Source organism: Vicia villosa, linkage group LG3 (assembly GCF_029867415.1).
Source record: "Vicia villosa cultivar HV-30 ecotype Madison, WI linkage group LG3, Vvil1.0, whole genome shotgun sequence".
Classification (NCBI taxonomy): Eukaryota; Viridiplantae; Streptophyta; class Magnoliopsida; order Fabales; family Fabaceae; genus Vicia; species Vicia villosa.
This window is the reverse complement of record NC_081182.1, coordinates 12752878-12771085: the sequence shown is the minus strand read 5'-3', so window position 1 is coordinate 12771085 and position 18208 is coordinate 12752878. Positions and strand designations below refer to the sequence as shown.

The following is an 18208-nucleotide window of genomic DNA, read 5'->3' as shown; positions in this document are numbered from 1 at the left end:
TCAAGTTCTTCAAAAAGGTGAAAGAATATGCCTCAAAGATCAATGAAGAATAAGTGAAATGATGAAGGTTCCGGAGAGAATTCAAAGAATTAAGGAGAGATAGTAAAGAATGGTGCCTCTCACAAAAAGAAATTCAATAAGAAGGTTGAAATGAATGAAGTGCAATGCTATTGTTGCAAGACGTTTGGCCATTATGCAAGAGATCATTACTTCAATAAATGATCCAATGCAAGTGACAAAGAAGAATCACAATTTGCACATACAAGCAATAGTGACTCTTATGAGGTGTTAATAATGGTCAATACATATTTTCCCTAAGGTAAGACCAATGTTTGATATCTTGACTCGGGTTGCAACTTGCAACAATCGCATGACATAAAACAAAAACTAGTTTAACAAGATTGATAAATAAATGAGAATGGCCATTAGGTTTGCTGATAATAAAAAAGTCACATAAGCATGGAAAACATTCTTGCAAAGAGTAAGGATGGAAAAGAAACAATAATAAGTGGTGTTTCCTTGAATAGCAAGTAACTTGATTTTTTTGGGTTAGCTGCTTGAAAAGAAATACACCATGAGGCTAAACAACAAGGAATTGAAAGGTGTTTGATGAAAATTCCAAACAAATTCTAAAATCACTTCTATTAAACAACAAAACTTGCAAAGTTTTGATCAACATGATTGACCATCAATATCTTGCATCAACCACTAATGAGGATAAAAATTGGATTTGACACCAGAGATATGACCATCTGAATTTTAAAAGTGTAAGTCTAATGCATATAAAGAAAATGATGTATGTTCTTCCACAAATGAAAATTCAAATACAGTTATGTGAAGAGTGTTGTGTGGCGGCCAAGCAGACAAGGAAGTCATTCAAGAATGATTTGCCTATGAAGTCAAAGCAAAAGTTGGAAATTGTTCATTCCAACATGTATAGGTCATTTAAAGTAAATTCAAAGAGAGGTAAGTGTTATTTTAAATCCTTAATAGCTAAATTTTATATATATATATATATATATATATATATATATATATATATATATATATATATATATATATATATATATATATATATATATATATATATATATATATATATATATATATATATATATATAGCTAAAGAAGTATCACAAGACCATAGTCTCTAGTAGTGCTTACCTAAGAGACTTGTGTTGTAATCACTAATGCCCCCGAATCTCATTCCTCCCTCGCATTTACTCTTAACCATTTTCTCCCAGCTCATCCAATGTATTTTCCACTTCTCATTTTTTGATCCCCACCAAAAGCTAGCTAGCATGGCTTTAAGCTCATGGCAAATTGTCTCTGGTAGCTTGTAACAACTAATTATGTAACTTGGTATAGCCTGTGCCACAACCTTTGTAATTACCTCCTGTCCTGCTCTTGACAGGAACTGCTCCTTCCACCCTTTTAGTTTCTTCCAAACCCTTTCAGCAATCAGCGCAAAAATCTTCTTTGATCTTCCAAACGTAACTAGAACCTCAGGTATTTTGTGAGTCAAAACCGTTCTAACACACATTCTCAAACATAAGTCTGTTTTGTCTTCCTCACAAACATTGTGACTAAAGGATACCTCCGACTTATCCATGGAGTCCTTGATATTACTTAGGCAAGCATAAATTTTCTATCTTTAGGTATCTTACATGATAAAGTGCCTCTTTCTCCTCCACTAACGTTGAGTTGGTATCCTCATCATAACTAGATAGAGTTTCAATTCAGCACCATGTATAATAGGTTTGGTCAGATTCATAGGTGAAGAGATATTAACATCTTCCATTCTTTGAAGTCAGATTCATAGGTGAAGAGATATTAACATCTTCCATTCTTTGAAGTCGTGTTCACACACTGCGGAACTGGATAAGAGTTGTGATAGTGATGTTTTCGGTACTACAGAGTACAAACCAACAAATCATTGATTAAAGTTTAGATTGAGATTGACTTGATTTTCCTTATGTTTTCTTTTATCTAAATAATCCATATGGGTTTTTAATATTTTAGCCTTTTTTTGGCAAAAAAAATCCTTATGCACTTCATTCAATAGGCTAAAACTCGCAACTGTTATCCAACGAAGGCAGTCACCAACTATCAGGTAAAGTAGTGGATTAACGCAGTGTCAAATAAATTTTAACTTTAACAAATAGGAATTGCTCCTGACTTCTAAAAAACCAATCACCCAAATCATACAAGAAAACAAAAACAACCAAAGAGGGGAAAATAAACTAACAAACAAAATGCAATGAATCACACCTCACCTATAAGGAGAAAAAAACCTAGCAAACCATTCGTTAATGAGGCAACCGCCCTTGAACTAAACTTACTAATACCAAGTTATGACTTCAACTCAATTAAAAAAGCTCAACACACTCACTATGTCTAATTGAGAACTTGTCAACTTGATTTACAGAGTTTAAATTGTGCAATATAGAACTATTGCCTGATCCAATACTACTCTCATAATTGAGAAACAAAAGCAAATTTCTAGGTAGTCCAAAACAATGACAAATAGTTAACAAAATAAGAGAAAACACAGATAATGATACACCAGACTGATACAGCACAGGAGAATGAAAAGCTAATAAGAAAATTATGTTAATACGAACATCAAGAGATTCCATCATGAAAAACTAAACACTCTACAAAAGATAAACACCTCTTAACTAAAGAGTTGGCCTTAAAATTACAAATAAAAGCTTGCTCCCTCATTTTAAACTATTCAAGTTTTGAACAGACAACATTAACTGAGAGAGCAGCAAAATATTTCTGGTAGCAAGATATGTTTATCAGGAAATGACCTAATCATCTACATAAGATGATCAAATCATCAACATAGCATCCTACATAAATGTTATCATCAACCAAATGTCTACTCGTCATCATCCTCCTACATGAAACATAAAGGAAATTGTCAACAAAGGGCATATAGTTGTCTCACATTAAGAAATCAACAAAAGAAAGTGATTCAACCAACCTCTTCACTTTCTTCCTCATCATCATTATCATCATGCACCTCAGATTCTGATTTCTCAGATTCTACTTCTTCTTCAACAGCAGCTGGGCCCTCGGCCTGACAAAAACAATAATTACCCATGAGAACATAGTTACATGATTTGCATGTTTAAATACAACCACTCAATTTTCACCCGCCCACCTGTTTCTTGGTATAGGACTTCATGTTCTTCTCATATTCAGCCTTCCTTTTCTCTGCCTTAGCAGCATATGGGGCTTTCTCCTGGATAATTCAGCCTCAATATGAGTTATCACAATAAAATACAATTATTGCAAGAAACACAAACTATGAATAAGTAATTGAGCATACAGCATCAGTCAATGACTTCCATTTTGCTCCAGCTGCTTTACCCACCTACAAACCGTATGAATACACAGATTAACAACCGCCCTTTATTTGCATGTGACGAAAATAGAACAACAACCACAAAAGTTACTTACTGCAGACACAGCTTTGTTGTCAGGGTTATCCTTTTTGAACTGCTTCCTAAAGTCCTCCCTTCAAAACCCACACAACTTTCAGAATAACCATCAAAACAAAAGCATAGAATAACATGTCAACATCATGTGGTCATAACTATTTTCACAAACTACAAAATAAGTCAAACAAACTTCACATGCATGAATTTTACTTTCACACATAAAAATACTCCAATTTTAAAATTGTACCAATCCTGATCCTAAGATATAAAAGTCAACAAGTGAATTACTATATAAATAATTTCACAATATTCCGTGAAAAAAGCGAAAACGCATCGAAAATCAAAAAGGAACGGAAGTGATAATATAAAATTACATGAAAACGAAGAAAGCACTTGGAGGCCTCTTTGGCTTGTTAGGGTCCTTTGGCTCTTTTCCCTTGGCTGGCTTCTTTCCGCCCTTGGTGGCGGGAGCACCCTTCTTATTCACCGCAAGCCTAACATCAAAACCAAAATCAAAATCAAAATCAACAATATCCACATGCAAAACATAAAATTCTTCTACCGAAACACACATCAAACTACTTTTCCCCAAATTTTCAGATCTTAGATCTGAAAAATACCAAACCCTAATTTATCAGTTTTTTTCAGTTTTCACGACCGATTCGCGAATTAAGAGAAATAAACGAGTTAACGATGAGATTAAACGACGATTGATACTTACTTCGTTTCAGCTTTCTTCGATTCACCCTTGGACTTTCCTCCTTTCATGATGAAACCTAAAAAATCAAACGATCGCGTTAGTTTTTCAGCGAAAGTGATAGAAAATCGGAGAAAACCGTGAAAAACGAGGGAGATTGAAGGAAAAAACGTACCGAACGGTGAAATGAGATATGAGAGACTAGGGTTTGGGGGAGAGGAAGAGAGAGAAGGTGTTTGTGAAAATGCGTTTGTTGTGAATGAGACTATGACATAAGGCTAGGCACAAATGCGGGTAGATATTAAAGGCCTTAAAGGGAAATTGAAATTCAATTGCGAATGAAATGAAAAATGAAGGGAATGGTAGGGGTTTAGGCGGGAATTTAAATTTAATGCCATGTCATTGATCCGTGTGAGTGTGCGTTATTGCTAAGCTTGTTTCTATTTTGTGTTTTCTATGTGCTTTCTCAATGATCGTTTCTACGTCGCCGGTGGTCTTTTTCACCTAGCTCCGGTTTTTTTTTGGGATTTGGGTTGGGCCTAGTTAAGTGTAGGCTCGGGACCATTTATTATTAGACTGGGTTTTGTCTGAAAATTTCCCATCTACCCCCACAATTTTAAAAATATCTCATTTAATCCTTTTTACATGTTAAATTAGTTATAATTCAATTCTTACTCTTTTATTTAACTTTTTCAAAATTGATGTAAGTTTACCAAATTACTTTACTTTCAACAGTATGTATTTTCACTTCTCCGAGTTACTTTCAATCAAGTTATTCAATTTCGTATGAAGTCAAAAATTAAAGTTATCTAGTATGGATTGGTCTTTACTGAATAATTGGTTATCAAGTTTGGGTCATAATTTGAATTATACTCGCAGTATCCACACTTCACAATTAGTGGTCACAAGAACTCTTCGATGGGGAGTAGGGATGGATCGATGATAAAGGTTTGGTCAGACAAGCATTCACACGGTGAACTCTACAGCAATATCTAAATAATAAAGGAAGGAAGAGGTCTACACCCAATCAATCCTTTTTTCGTTTCATATAGGAACGGGCTAAATTTGCTTAATTTATTGTGTTTTCTTAGGAAGACAAATACCTAAAGAGTTGGCTCTACATCAGTATTCGAGTAATTGGGAAGGAAAGAGGTCAACACCCAATCACCTTTTTTTTATTCCAATTTATTATAAAAAATGCTTTGAAAAGATGTTAAAACGATTGGACGTTGGATTAAGTGTTTGAAGTTGATTATGAGAAAAGAGTTTTAATTAAGTGGAAGAGATACTTGATGTTGGATCAAGCACTCGTGTTGCATTCAATTCGGATTTGATTTGGGGAAAAGGGCTTGGCGTTGGATCAAACATATTTTTGTTCTTTTTTAAGAAAATGGTTGATTTTACGCTAATTTTGAACTAACAATTAACTAACATAATAAGAACAACATAGAGAAAAGTGATAAAATTATTACACGTCATGGGAAAGTGGTACGCATTATCGAATTGGAATATAACAAAGCAATTAAAATACATACTACTTAAACAAATATACAAGTGCATTAATCATTTGATCAATTAATTAAAAAAATGATTAAACCAATTAATTAAGCTAGTATAGATTAATTGGCAAAGACTATTCAATTTTAATTAACAAAATCAACTAATTAAAACAATATTTACTCAATCAATTAAATGTAAACAAAATAATTAATCGAAAAGAGCAAGGGGATATTGGATCATGTGAGTGCACTTAGTAGAAAAAATGAGCTCATTGTAAGAAGGCCCAAGAGAAAGCCATAAGATCGGGAAAACTGAAACCTAGAGTGTTGAATTTAGTTCTAAACTAACTTAAGGTCGATTCATGTAGGAATCACTCTATAAGAAGTCGAGCAAAAAATGATATTAAAAAGTTGCATTCACAATGTAATGAAAAATCCAACAACTCGATAAGCTATATGAATATTTACAAAGCTCTAGTAGACTAGAGACAAAAGAGAGAACTTCGAGCTTTAGGAGAGAAGAAACTACTCAATCCAATTAAGAATTCTTGCTATGAATTAAGGTAAGGGGGAACAACCGTAATAAATGGGTATATGTTTGAGGGGTAGAGTAGATGAGTCCTTAACCTCCAATAGGATATTTTACATTTATTAAATCTGATTTTTTATGTTGTTATGATGTTGAGGGCTGAATTGATGAAGGATTTTTGGGTATGATTATGTGTGGTTTTACTGTTTTAAAATTGTAGTATTTTCCACCATTGTTGAAGGTTAGAGCTTGGGAGTTAATATGTTTTTGAGAAAATTGAGAATTGTATGTGTTAAATTGTTGTTTCAGTCACTAGATAGTTGTAGTACGTCAAATTCTAAGATCGGGGATTTTTACGGAATTGAAATTGGAGGTCCAAAAGCCTCTAACGATGAAAAACACATAAATTATGCATTATGCAATTGGCGTTGACAAATATGTCGCATAGGTCGATGCATACTGAGTTGTTTGCAAAATCATACTTTTCGTCCTTTTGGCGTCGACACATACGTCACATGGGCCAACGCATACTGGGAAAATTTGAAAAATGGTCATTTTGACCTAAGTTATATCCCCCGACGATTTTGGTCATAACCTTTGATTCGTAAATTCAAATGAGTTGTCGTTTGAAGTGTTGGGAAACTAACGCGAATTAATATTAAATGGAATTGCTTTCAGAAGCTGAAAGTGTTTTGATAACATGAGTTTTATGTGGATTACATGGGTTGTTGATGTTATGTTGGCGATGACGAGAATTAATAACTTTGAAATGATTTAATAATTGTGTTGCACTGATTTCAATTGTGTTGTGCATTTGTGATTGTGATTACATTGTAATATATAGAATGGATTACGAGAGTAGTTCATTATGTTAGGATCAGTGAGGGGTCTTAACGCATTGATATTGATATGTATGATGCATACTGTTAGAACAAGATTTGTTCTGATCAATTATCTTAGTTTTGATGATAACAATAATATGAATTTTGCTTAAGATAATATGGTACTCTAATCCAATGCAATTTCCTTTTCAGGAAATATATAAAGAGTATGCATAATTCAGCGCTCAGAAGCTTTGTCTCAAAGGGTTCAGCATGCAACATCAGAACATGGTCTGGCAAGACATCAGAAGATGGTCGAAGCAGAATCAGAACATGGGTCTATGGAAGCATCAGAAGAACATGAGATCAGAAGCACTGAAGTTCTGATGGTATCACGCTCAGAAGCACTTCAAGGTCAGAAGATCAGAAGATGCTATGCACCAAGCTGTTTGACTCTGATGATATTCAAACGTTGTATTCACAAACATCATATCAGAAGGAAGTACAAGTGGCAGGCTACGCTGACTGACAAAAGGAACGTTAAAAGCTATTAAAGGCTACGTCAGTAGACACAGCGTGAACAAGGCTCGAGGTAGTTGACAAAAGCGTATAACATTAAATGCGATGCTGTACGGAACACGCAAAGCATTAAATGCACTCAACGGTCATCTTCTCCAACGCCTATAAATATGAAGTTCTGATGAGAAGCAAGGTTAACGATTCTGCACAAAAACAACTCATATTAACTTGCTGAAACGCTGTTCAAATCAAAGCTCAGAATCTTCATCTTCATCAAAGCTCACTACATTGCTGTTGTAATATATTAGTGAGATTAAGCTTAAACGTTAAGAGAAATATCACAGTTTGTGATTATAGCTTTTAAGAAGCAATTGTAATACTCTTAGAATTGATTACATTAAGTTGTAAGGAACTAGAGTGATCGTGTGGATCAGAATACTCTAGGAAGTCTTAGAAGTTATCTAAGCAGGTTGTAACTAGAGTGATCGTGTGAATCAGTATACTCTAGAAAGTCTTAGAGGGTATCTAAGCAGTTGTTCCTGGAGTGATCAGTGTGTGATCAGAAGACTCTGGAAGACTTAGTTGCTGACTAAGTGGAGAACCATTGTAATCCGTGCGATTAGTGGATTAAATCCTCAGTTGAGGTAAATCATCTCTGCGGGGGTGGACTGGAGTAGTTTAGTTAACAACGAACCAGGATAAAAATAACTGTGCAATTTATTTTTATCTGTCCAGTTTTTTAAATCTACACTTATTCAAACCCCCTCTTTCTAAGTGTTTTTCTATCCTTCACATACAATATTTTAGTTGTGTCAAGAGGTATGTTCGCTGGTTCAGAGAGGATACCAGTGGCTTGTCCCAAGCTCAAAGAGCGGGCTTGGAGCTCAAATAGGTGGTCATGGGTTTAGATAGGGGGCTCGGTTCTTAAGTTGGTACAACATGCATGTGCTCAGTTTTTGATTTGCATCGAGGCATGTTTGCAGATTTAAGTAGTATGTGTATTGTTAATTCGTGTGTGATTGGTGAGTCGGGTGTGAGAATGTGTTATGTGATGTTGCATGCAATTATTTGTATAATATATATGTATTTTATACTCTACCTTGCACTCTTGCAGTATGTACCACTTACTTTATTAATGTGATTTATCACCCATTTATTGGTGTTGTTGTGGTATGTGCTTCTCTTAGGAGTAAGAATAAGCAGGTAACCGAGTAGCTGGTTATAGTGGAAGGATGGAACGAGGTTGTTTTTTTTTCCTTTTTGTTTTGCATCTTTAGATTACGTTGCTCTCATATGTAACATTGGGCGGACGAACGATATTTCTCTATTTATAAGCAAGAGGCTTGAGAATTTGAGGCAACCAGATTCTTGAGTTTCAAGTTTTTGTTTCGTTGGAAGCAAAAAATCAAGTTATGTGAAAAATAGTGGTTCCAATGTGTGAGTACAAGCATGCTCTAGAGTTGTTGGGTGCAGAGAGGTTGCTTGATGCCTCTAAGCTTGCTTGTGCTAAGATTAAAACATGTTGGGAGCTCAATGTATTGACAAAGTGCAAGAGTAATGCTTTATCAAAATGGAAGTCATGATTTTTGTACACAAATGGTATGAATCTTGAACAAAGGCTCTAACACTTGGGTAATGCATATTAGACTTATGTAAATCTCTGAGTAAGGTGGGATTTGGAAGCAATGTAGGTCTAAAGCTAGAGATATTGAGGTATGGCATAGCTTGGACATGGATTTTGAACATGGGAATGACCTTGAAACATCTTCCATGGTGCCTTCTTCTTTAATTCGAAACTCTCAACTCACACATCCTATGGAGGAGTTCTGGTACTTTTTGGAAAGCCCTAAACATCCTCTACAACTTAAATGTTTGGTATTTCTTCAAATTCATCTTACATCTTGATGAGAAGTGGCTTCAAAGTCACTTACTTTTTGGTAAAAATATACTTCCTTGACATTTTTATAAGTGTTTTTAAAAAGTAGTCAACTTCAAAGCTTCATAACTTAAAAACCATTCATCTTTTGAGAATTTGTACACAACGACAAAGTTGTAGGTCTTCAAAATATGCTTTGGAACAAAAAAATTGGCCAAGGGATGAGAAAGTTATGGCCCTTCAAAGTTGAGTAAAAAACATGTATTTTTTCATCAAAAAGTCAAAACCCTGATTGTTGACTTTTTAATTCTTGATTGATTTTCTTGATTTTTCTCGATCGAATGACTTCATTAATCATATATTCATGATTTTGATCTTCAAGAGTCTATGGTTGACCAAATTCCTTAAAATTCAAAAGTGATCTTGAACAATTGACTTTTTCCAAACGAATTACATTCTTGTAAGAATCTAATGAATCAGGATCTCCCAACCAAGTGGATGATGTGAGTTGATTATAATGAGGCATTGAATATCCTTGAATCATAATTTGAGCCATGGAACCATGCAGGGCCGACCCTGGGCCTGAGCAAGCAGGCCTATAGCCCAGGGCCTCCAAAATTTTAGGGCCTCAATTTTTTATAGTTATATAAATCAGTTTAAAGGGTGTAAATTACAACCAACATGCCCAATCAATTATAAATCCAAGTGTCCAACAAAAACAAAAGCAACCCAACAAAAAATGAGATTTTTATTCCTTCCGTCTTTAATTTTATTTAGCTCTGCAACTTTTTAACTTTTCACCGTTTTGTCTTTTCACTTTTCGCTCTAGCCACCGCTTCTTCTGCACCGCAAAAACCAATGAATCCACACCACGACACCATCCAGTCCGTCTCTGAGGTAGACCTCATCTATTCTCTTTGCGTTATGCTTCGACAAATCATTTATTGATAACTTTGTTTCACTTTTTTCCTTGATTCTGAAATTTAAAGTCTTGATTGATTCTTGATGCTTGATTAATATTGTTGCCATTAATTTTTTATTCATGAGATTGAGAGAGAAGAAGTGAGTTTTTTTAACGGGTGTTGTTGTTTGTTTTGACTGAGAGGAGAGAAAGTGGAGATAATTATTAAATGAACATGGTGGTGTACTTGTTGTTTGAGAATGAAAGAGAAGGTGTGAAGATATATGTTTTAATGTTTCACTATAACAGAAATAAAAATTTAGAAAAAGTAGTGAAACGTGATTCCTTCTTTTGCTAATTGAAATTTTATTTTATTTTATTTATAAGCAAATGGAGTTCATCGTTTTGATTTTAAACTTTTAATATTACTTTTTAAAAAGAAAATTTTTAAGTTAAACTCTTATTATGAACTTTATCTATGAAATTTCTAAGTTAAACTTTTAAATGTTATTTTTTTTTTGTAAAGTGATGCTAACTATTTTATTTATCTATTCAATTTCAACGCTATGAAAAATATCTGCTCTACTTCAATGCTACGGGATTTATCGGCTCAACTTCACCATTGTGGAAATGATCAACTTCGATTTCAGGTTCTAAATTTGTTTTTATTATTTCTCTCTATGCCTCCTGAATTGCCTCATAAAATTATAAAGTTTGATTCTGGATGTGAGAAGCATAAGAAACAGAAAAGACTTGATGAGTTAACTCAATCTCAATCAGGAGCTCTTGATAAATTTATTATAAAAGAACCACAAATTTCTATTGAAAATCAAAATGTTGATGTTGGAATTATAAAAAATACGGAGGAAAATGGTAACGTTAATGCTAATTTAGATATTGAAAATGTTGATGCTTAATGACTACTTTTGATGTTGTTGATGCGATTTATAATGTAAATAAATGATGCTATTTTTTTAATCAGGGGTCTATGTTTATTATTTGCCCTGGGCCTCTAAAAAATCGGGACCGGCCCTGGAACCATGCTTTGACCAAAAGTTAACTTCCTAGATGAATTAGGTCAAAACCCTAATTGTGGACCAGATGAAGTTAAAAATTGTTGACTTTAGTTTGAACCACACTTGGGCTTTGATATTGATGAGGGGAATCACTTGAGCATACGAGAATGCTTGATTTCCTTTGTGAGCCTCAAAACCCTAATTTGCCTGAGCCTATTGATCAGTCACCTACCTTGTGAAACAAGCAACAAGCAAACACAATATTTTTGTATATTTTTTGTTAGCAAATTATGCACGAATGATGATAATGATGATCACATTTTTTTAGATCAAAAGCAAATGAGGTAGGATCTCATGGTTAAAAATTGGGGTACAACATATACTAGACAATGATCCGTTAATATAACTTGTTAGTTGTGTGTACATGACGTGTTATATCTTGCCTGAAGAGGTCAAAAAATGATCTTACGGTGTATTTCTACAGCATCAAAAGCATATACGGTAAATTAAGGGGACAAGTCTCTAAGCCTTGTTTGTAACTTTAATGCATGTCTTGTTTTATTCTGAATATCCTCTATGACTGTAGCTCTTTATCTCTAAAGTAGTTAAGCTAGTGAATATCTCTATCCTACTATTTTCCATAACTTTTACCATGAAATCCACTTGTTGTTGGATCTCTTACAAAAACAAGCTTGTATATTTTCCTAAGTTGATCATTCAAAGAAACAGATTTATGACATTTTAAAACATAAAAAACAAAGCACTGGCAATATATCATTTAACACAAACAACTATTTCATATTAACTTCATATTTTTCAACATAAAATAGTTTAGCTCATAATGAGCTTAGTACATGCATAAATACTGGTTCCTAAGTTAAACATTCTTAAACGCATAATAAAAAATAAATGTAAACCTAAGAGTATCGTATTTGTCTTATTGAAATTGTTAATCAATAAGAGACGACCTTTGTCGTACCATATACTGGAAGCATGTATTGATTTTCCCTAAGTGTTTCTTTCTTTAAAGTGCTTAACTCTTTTACAATTCCTCCAAGAGGCCTTTTTATAGTCACATTCACTAGGGTTTTTGTGTTGTCTTAGATAATGGGATTTTGGATATTTGTGAATTATGGCCCAAAGGAATCAACACAATTCCCTTCAATTCTTCCACTATGTACCAATACAGAGTCAAGTACAATCAACATGTGAGAGACAAGTGTTGTAGTGAGTGTACTATGGTGCAAATTTTCTGTCTTCTAGTGCCTTGATCTTATCCATTTGCATATTTAATTCAAACACCTTCCATTTTACATAATATTGCCATGTGTGCCTTAGAAAATGAATGACATCTCTCTTTAACTTCAATTTCACCTAGCTCTCCACTTTTAGATGGGGAATAATGTTATTCCAGTACTGTCATTCTATATCTCATCAGAAGTTATCTCTACAAAAGTAATAAATGCATACAAACTAACAAAAGAGAGCACACATTGTGCTCTTTATAAACTACTCAAAATAACAAAATGCATTAAAATAAACTAGCAAACAACTAGATAAAAAGGATAAATTCAAGTGCTAAGGTTTATAATAACTCACAAAATAGGAGTTATCAGTATACGTGTTGGGCGCAAGGATAATGCACCCAACGAGAGCCTTGAATTTTGGCTTATAAATAGAAATTATGAGTTTAATGCAAATGGGGTTTCGATGGACCGAAGGAGTACAAAGTTGGAGTAGGTTCACTCAGATCTACAACAAGAGAATAAGAGAGTAAGTCTGAAGGCTGAAGCGCTGCTCGGGTGACATGGAATATATCACTTAAAGGTCAACATCTCTAGAAATACCAATTGTTACACTATAATGAGTAAGCGTAGCTAAAATCTCTATTGTTGAGGTTAGATGTAGTCATTAAATTCATGTACCAAATAGATCACGGTGTTCTATGTAATTACAGTCATGCTATAATACTGGTGACTATTTAATCTCAATGCTTGATTTTGCTTTACAACCTAAACCATGTTTTCATGATGTGACCTAACATCAAAAGATGTTTGTCATTACTATATCCAAGATAATAATATATTAATTATTAAGTATATACGCAGGTATAGGCTAAATATCCATACATATTGTTGCATAATTAGTGTGGGGTCTCGCTACTTTACGGTTGTTAGGACTTAAGGCTATGTGTTGGTTAATAGTCTGATATATCGACTATTGGGTAACTCACTAATCTAACGACATGAAGACCAAAAGAAGATATGAATGAGAGTAATAAGTGATATCATTATAAGCTACGTAGAAGAGCATATTACTGACTTATGAATATGCATTATACATACATAATTATGAAACTACCCCCAGTAAGCATTCATATTGTTAACACTGAAATATTCAATTTTACTTTCTGTCATTTACTTTTCCACATCATGACAATCACAAATCCCTTTTCCTACTTAGAATAATAAAAAATGTTGAACTGTCTATAAAACCTCTGGTCTATATGGATACGATAATTGTAAAACTTACTTTTGCTATTAATGCAACAAGTTTGAAAACTTATACTTCAATTAACGAGCAAGTCTATAACTAATAGCACCATTTGGTTCTCTAGAGGCATATGCTTTAAAGTCTTCTACATTGTCGAAGCTTTGTTCACCAAATACTTATTCTCCAAAGGCATTGTTGTTGGGTGCAAGTGTGAGTGGTTAAAGTCCCGCGTTGCCTGTGAATGCGTGGAATGTTGGATTTATAAGAGAGAGAACCCATTTACCTAACACCTTAAGGTTTTGGGTTAAGATGTGGCGTCTCCCTCTCTCATGGTCCTAGAGCATTAGTCCCATTAGTGCTCCCGACTCTCTCAGACTCCCCAACAGTGGTATCAGAGTTGTGGTTCGGCTTGGCGGGGGAGCGGGAGTTGGATCCAGTGTTGGATCCTGTTATAGGATGTGAGGACTCACAGTTGTGGTGGAGAATGTTGGGTGCAAATGTGAGTGGTTAAAGTCCCACATTGCCTATGAATGGATGGAATGTTGGATTTATAAGAGATAAAACCCATTTAACTAACACCTTAAGGTTTTGGGTTAAGATGCGGCGTCTCCTTCTCTTGTGGTTCTAGAGCATTGGTCTCATTAGTGCTCCCGACTCTTTCAGACTCCCCAACAATTGTTAACTGGTATCTCATCTCTAGAGGATTGGAATTTTGGATTCTTCATTATATGAATATCTACTACTATGGATCATATGATACTTCATTCATAGTTTCCTCCAAATCCCATGATGTCTCCTTACTCTATCTCGAGGATTTTGATCACAGGCCTTTCTCATGTCATGTGTCGTTAACATCAAATGTCCAAGTACCCTGACTGATGTTTTAATCTGGTTGTTAAAGAAATCGCTTCTTCATCTTAACCTTTTATTACATCCTCAAGTTTTATACCAAATGAGGTTATGTGTATTAACGAAACATTAAATTGTTGGTCTTTCTCGTCCTAAGATTCATCAGATTGATCTCGTGTGCATATGAGACCATATTTTTTTCTCCAAAACAATTATTCTTGAATATCTCTTTCTATATCTTGGGACATTCATTTATGAATTGTCCAGGTTCTTTACATTAGTAGAAAACTTTCTTTTTGTTATCTTCCTTCATATCTATCTCTTGGATACTTGGAGTACTTAAAGTCCCTGCTGATAAGTTTTTTATTCCTTTTGGCCCATAGGCATTGTACTTGTCTAGAGACAAGGGGAAAATCCACCTTATTTTGATTCTTCTACAAAATCTTCATTTTATGATTCATCATCTTGCATAGTCCCAATCTATTTTATTATACTTTAAAGCAATACAATTTGGTTTCCTCAGAGGTTCATCATCATTTAGATATATCTCATGACTTTAAAGGGAGATAATGAGGTCTTCAAGAGGTATTTTTCAAATCTTTTGCTTCTTCGATGACAATTACCTCTGGTTTCCATTTTATTTTGACAAACTCCAAAGAATTTTCTTCACATAATCAACAATGGTACAAGTCTTGTTCAAAACTTTAAGTTCAGAGACTAAAGTCTAAAATCTAGAAAACACAGTTTCTACATTTTCATCGTCTTCCATTTTGAACAACTCTTAATTCTTTATCAAACATTTGCTTTGGATTCTTTCACTTATTTGTTTCCTTCATAATCAAACATAATGAGTTAAAAATAGTTTTGTTGATTAAGTGTCACCATTCTTATAAAATTCTTGGAAAGAAATGGCAGTTGCAAAAATGTTTATGGCTTTATTATGTAACTAGTAAGTGTTTTTTTTCTTCCTAACTTCCATAGTTCTAAATCTTGATAGATAAAGAAATTATAAAATTTGTCTTTTTAATTCTCAAATATTTCTCGATCAAACATAAAAGGTGTGATTGATTAAGATGTATTGGTTCCATTATCATTTATATTTGAATATTTGGTCATGTTTTCCCCAGTGATCTTTTACTCGTACAAAATTAAGTGTTCAAATAAGATACTGAAGCTTTGGTGCATCCTAAAGTCAAGAAAACATAAGAAAATTAGGGGGGGTTTTATTGTATTGACCGATTTAAAATTTTTGTGCTTTATTTCAAATGAAACTCAAGTCAACCTTGAATAAGAAAAATATAATATCTTACATGTCATATTATTCATATTGGGAATCATGTCTTGAGCCACCACAATATTCCTATCAACACGTCTCTCTAAAAAGAGATAAAATAACAGGGATAATACAAATGAGTTTATTTACCACTACCCGGCTTATAATCTTGTATAGACAACTACACAAGCATATAAGTCAGAATATATTAATAAGTGAAGGACTATTGATAATTGGAATGAGGAAAATGCTTGTATAATTTTTAGATATATAATAAGGCTAGGGTATTTCAACGTCTTTCTAACAAACATGCATACATCTTAGCCTATAATAACCAATGAATGGTGATAAAATCCTGTTGGAAAGCCATTATGAGCCGAAGCCTTCCACTAACCCATATTAAAGATAACTTGTTTCACTTCATCATTCTAAATAATAACTCATTTACCCATAACTACAAAAAACTTGATATATAAGTCATTCACCATTTTCTTAATTTTATTTGCATTATCAACCCAAACACCTACATCATTTTTGAACATGACTATTATAGTCATCCTCGTATCATTTTCTCAATTTAATATACACCCTCAATTCAAACAAGAGCTTCAAAGTGCACATCACCATTTTGTATTACTAGTACTTACCTTATGACTCCATTTGCATCCATCCACAAATGAAGTAAAGTGGGTTGCAAGTTAAATCCATGTGTTTTAGTTAGAGCTGTTAAAATGGGCTACCTGTCTTACATCGAATATGGGTAAAAAAATTATGTTATAATATGAGCTCAAAATACATTACTTGAGCCTGACCCATAGATGGGTTACGACCCACCCGACCTTAAACAAACCATATATTATTATTATTATTATTAATATAAAAAAATCTCATAATAATACAATATAATGTATATTATTTTAAATATAATACAATTTGTAGTACTGTATTATTTAAAAACATAATGTGACATGTTTTTAAATACAATAAAGTTTGGAATCGTTCAAAATAATACATTAATATATAATATTTAACATAAAAAATTGAATATAATAGAAGAGACGAAACTTAGTGAAATAAATAAAATTAATGTGTTTTTTAGTGAAACAACATAAATATATTAGAATGGTTTTTACAATGTAAAACTATGTTGGTCGCACAAGCTAATCATGACCCATACAATACAAGCTAACATTAATGGGTAACAGACTTTTTAAAGACGAGGTAAAAAAGCTCTAACAAAATTCAAACTAATCCTTATATTTTATTAGGTTTGACGGACCATCCCATATGAGTTAGTTCATTTTGATGACTCTACTTCTAACATTATCCCTATTGTTAAAGTTCCTCCTAAATGATTTCCAATATTATTTTTTTTTTTTTTTGTGTTTGAAAAACTAAACCATAAGAATTAGCTCATTTTGATGACCCGACCGCTAACATCGTCTCTATTCATAGAATTCATCATAAAATACTTTACAATAAACTTTTTTTTCACGTATTCCATATAAATATTCATTTATATATTTACCCTCTTAAATATAATTAATTTTCACACGTATTCATAAATATTTACCGGTTAAATATAATCGATAATTTAAATTGTCATATTTTATTAGGTTTGACAAACCATCCCATATGAGTTAGTTCATTTTGATGACTATTTCTAACCGTGTTCCTATTACTAAAGTTTCTCCTACATGATTTACAATATTTTTTTTAAGTTTGGCCGACGAAACCATAAGAACTAACTCGTTTTGATGACTAAACTGCTAACATTGTCCCTATTAATAAGATTTCTCGTAAAACACTTTAAGATAAACTTTTTTTCTCTCTCATATTCCATGTATATAGAAAATGAGAACAATCTATATTTATCCTCTTAAATATAAATAAGTAAAAATATTTTAAAACATTTTTTTACATAGAAACAAATTAATTTTCCCACATATTCATAAATATTTAGTAGTTATCTCTTAAATATTTAGCGGTTAAATATACCGATAATTTAAATTGTCGTTCGTTAAAAAATAACCGTTATAGAATTTATAACTACTCTCCAATAAAGTCGTTTTATATTCATAAAATAATAAATTGTTTCTTAAAAACATTTTATAATATTTTTTTTGAAATTATTTGCAATAACAATTTAAATAAATATATTAGAAAGTGTATTTTATACACACACATAAACTTATTTTTACAAAAAATATATTATAGTCACGTGAATGGCACGCATAGATAAATTTGTTTTTGAATAAAAAATATAAAAAGAAAAGAGATAGA

The 18208-nt window shown here is 33.0% G+C and overlaps 1 protein-coding gene across 1 annotated transcript; it reads right to left on the bottom strand.

Annotated features, from left to right (window-relative positions):
* Positions 1 to 2589: 2589 nt before the first annotated feature.
* Positions 2590 to 4493, bottom strand: LOC131660337 (HMG1/2-like protein). Its single transcript, XM_058929560.1, has 8 exons — positions 4325 to 4493; positions 4174 to 4228; positions 3827 to 3946; positions 3472 to 3529; positions 3341 to 3385; positions 3173 to 3253; positions 2993 to 3088; positions 2590 to 2905 (listed from the first exon to the last, which is right to left on the bottom strand). Exons 2-8 carry the CDS (start codon positions 4218 to 4220, stop codon positions 2888 to 2890), a joined length of 465 nt encoding a protein of 154 aa, XP_058785543.1. The 5' UTR covers positions 4221 to 4228; positions 4325 to 4493; the 3' UTR covers positions 2590 to 2887.
* Between the last annotated feature and the right edge of the window lie 13715 nt (positions 4494 to 18208).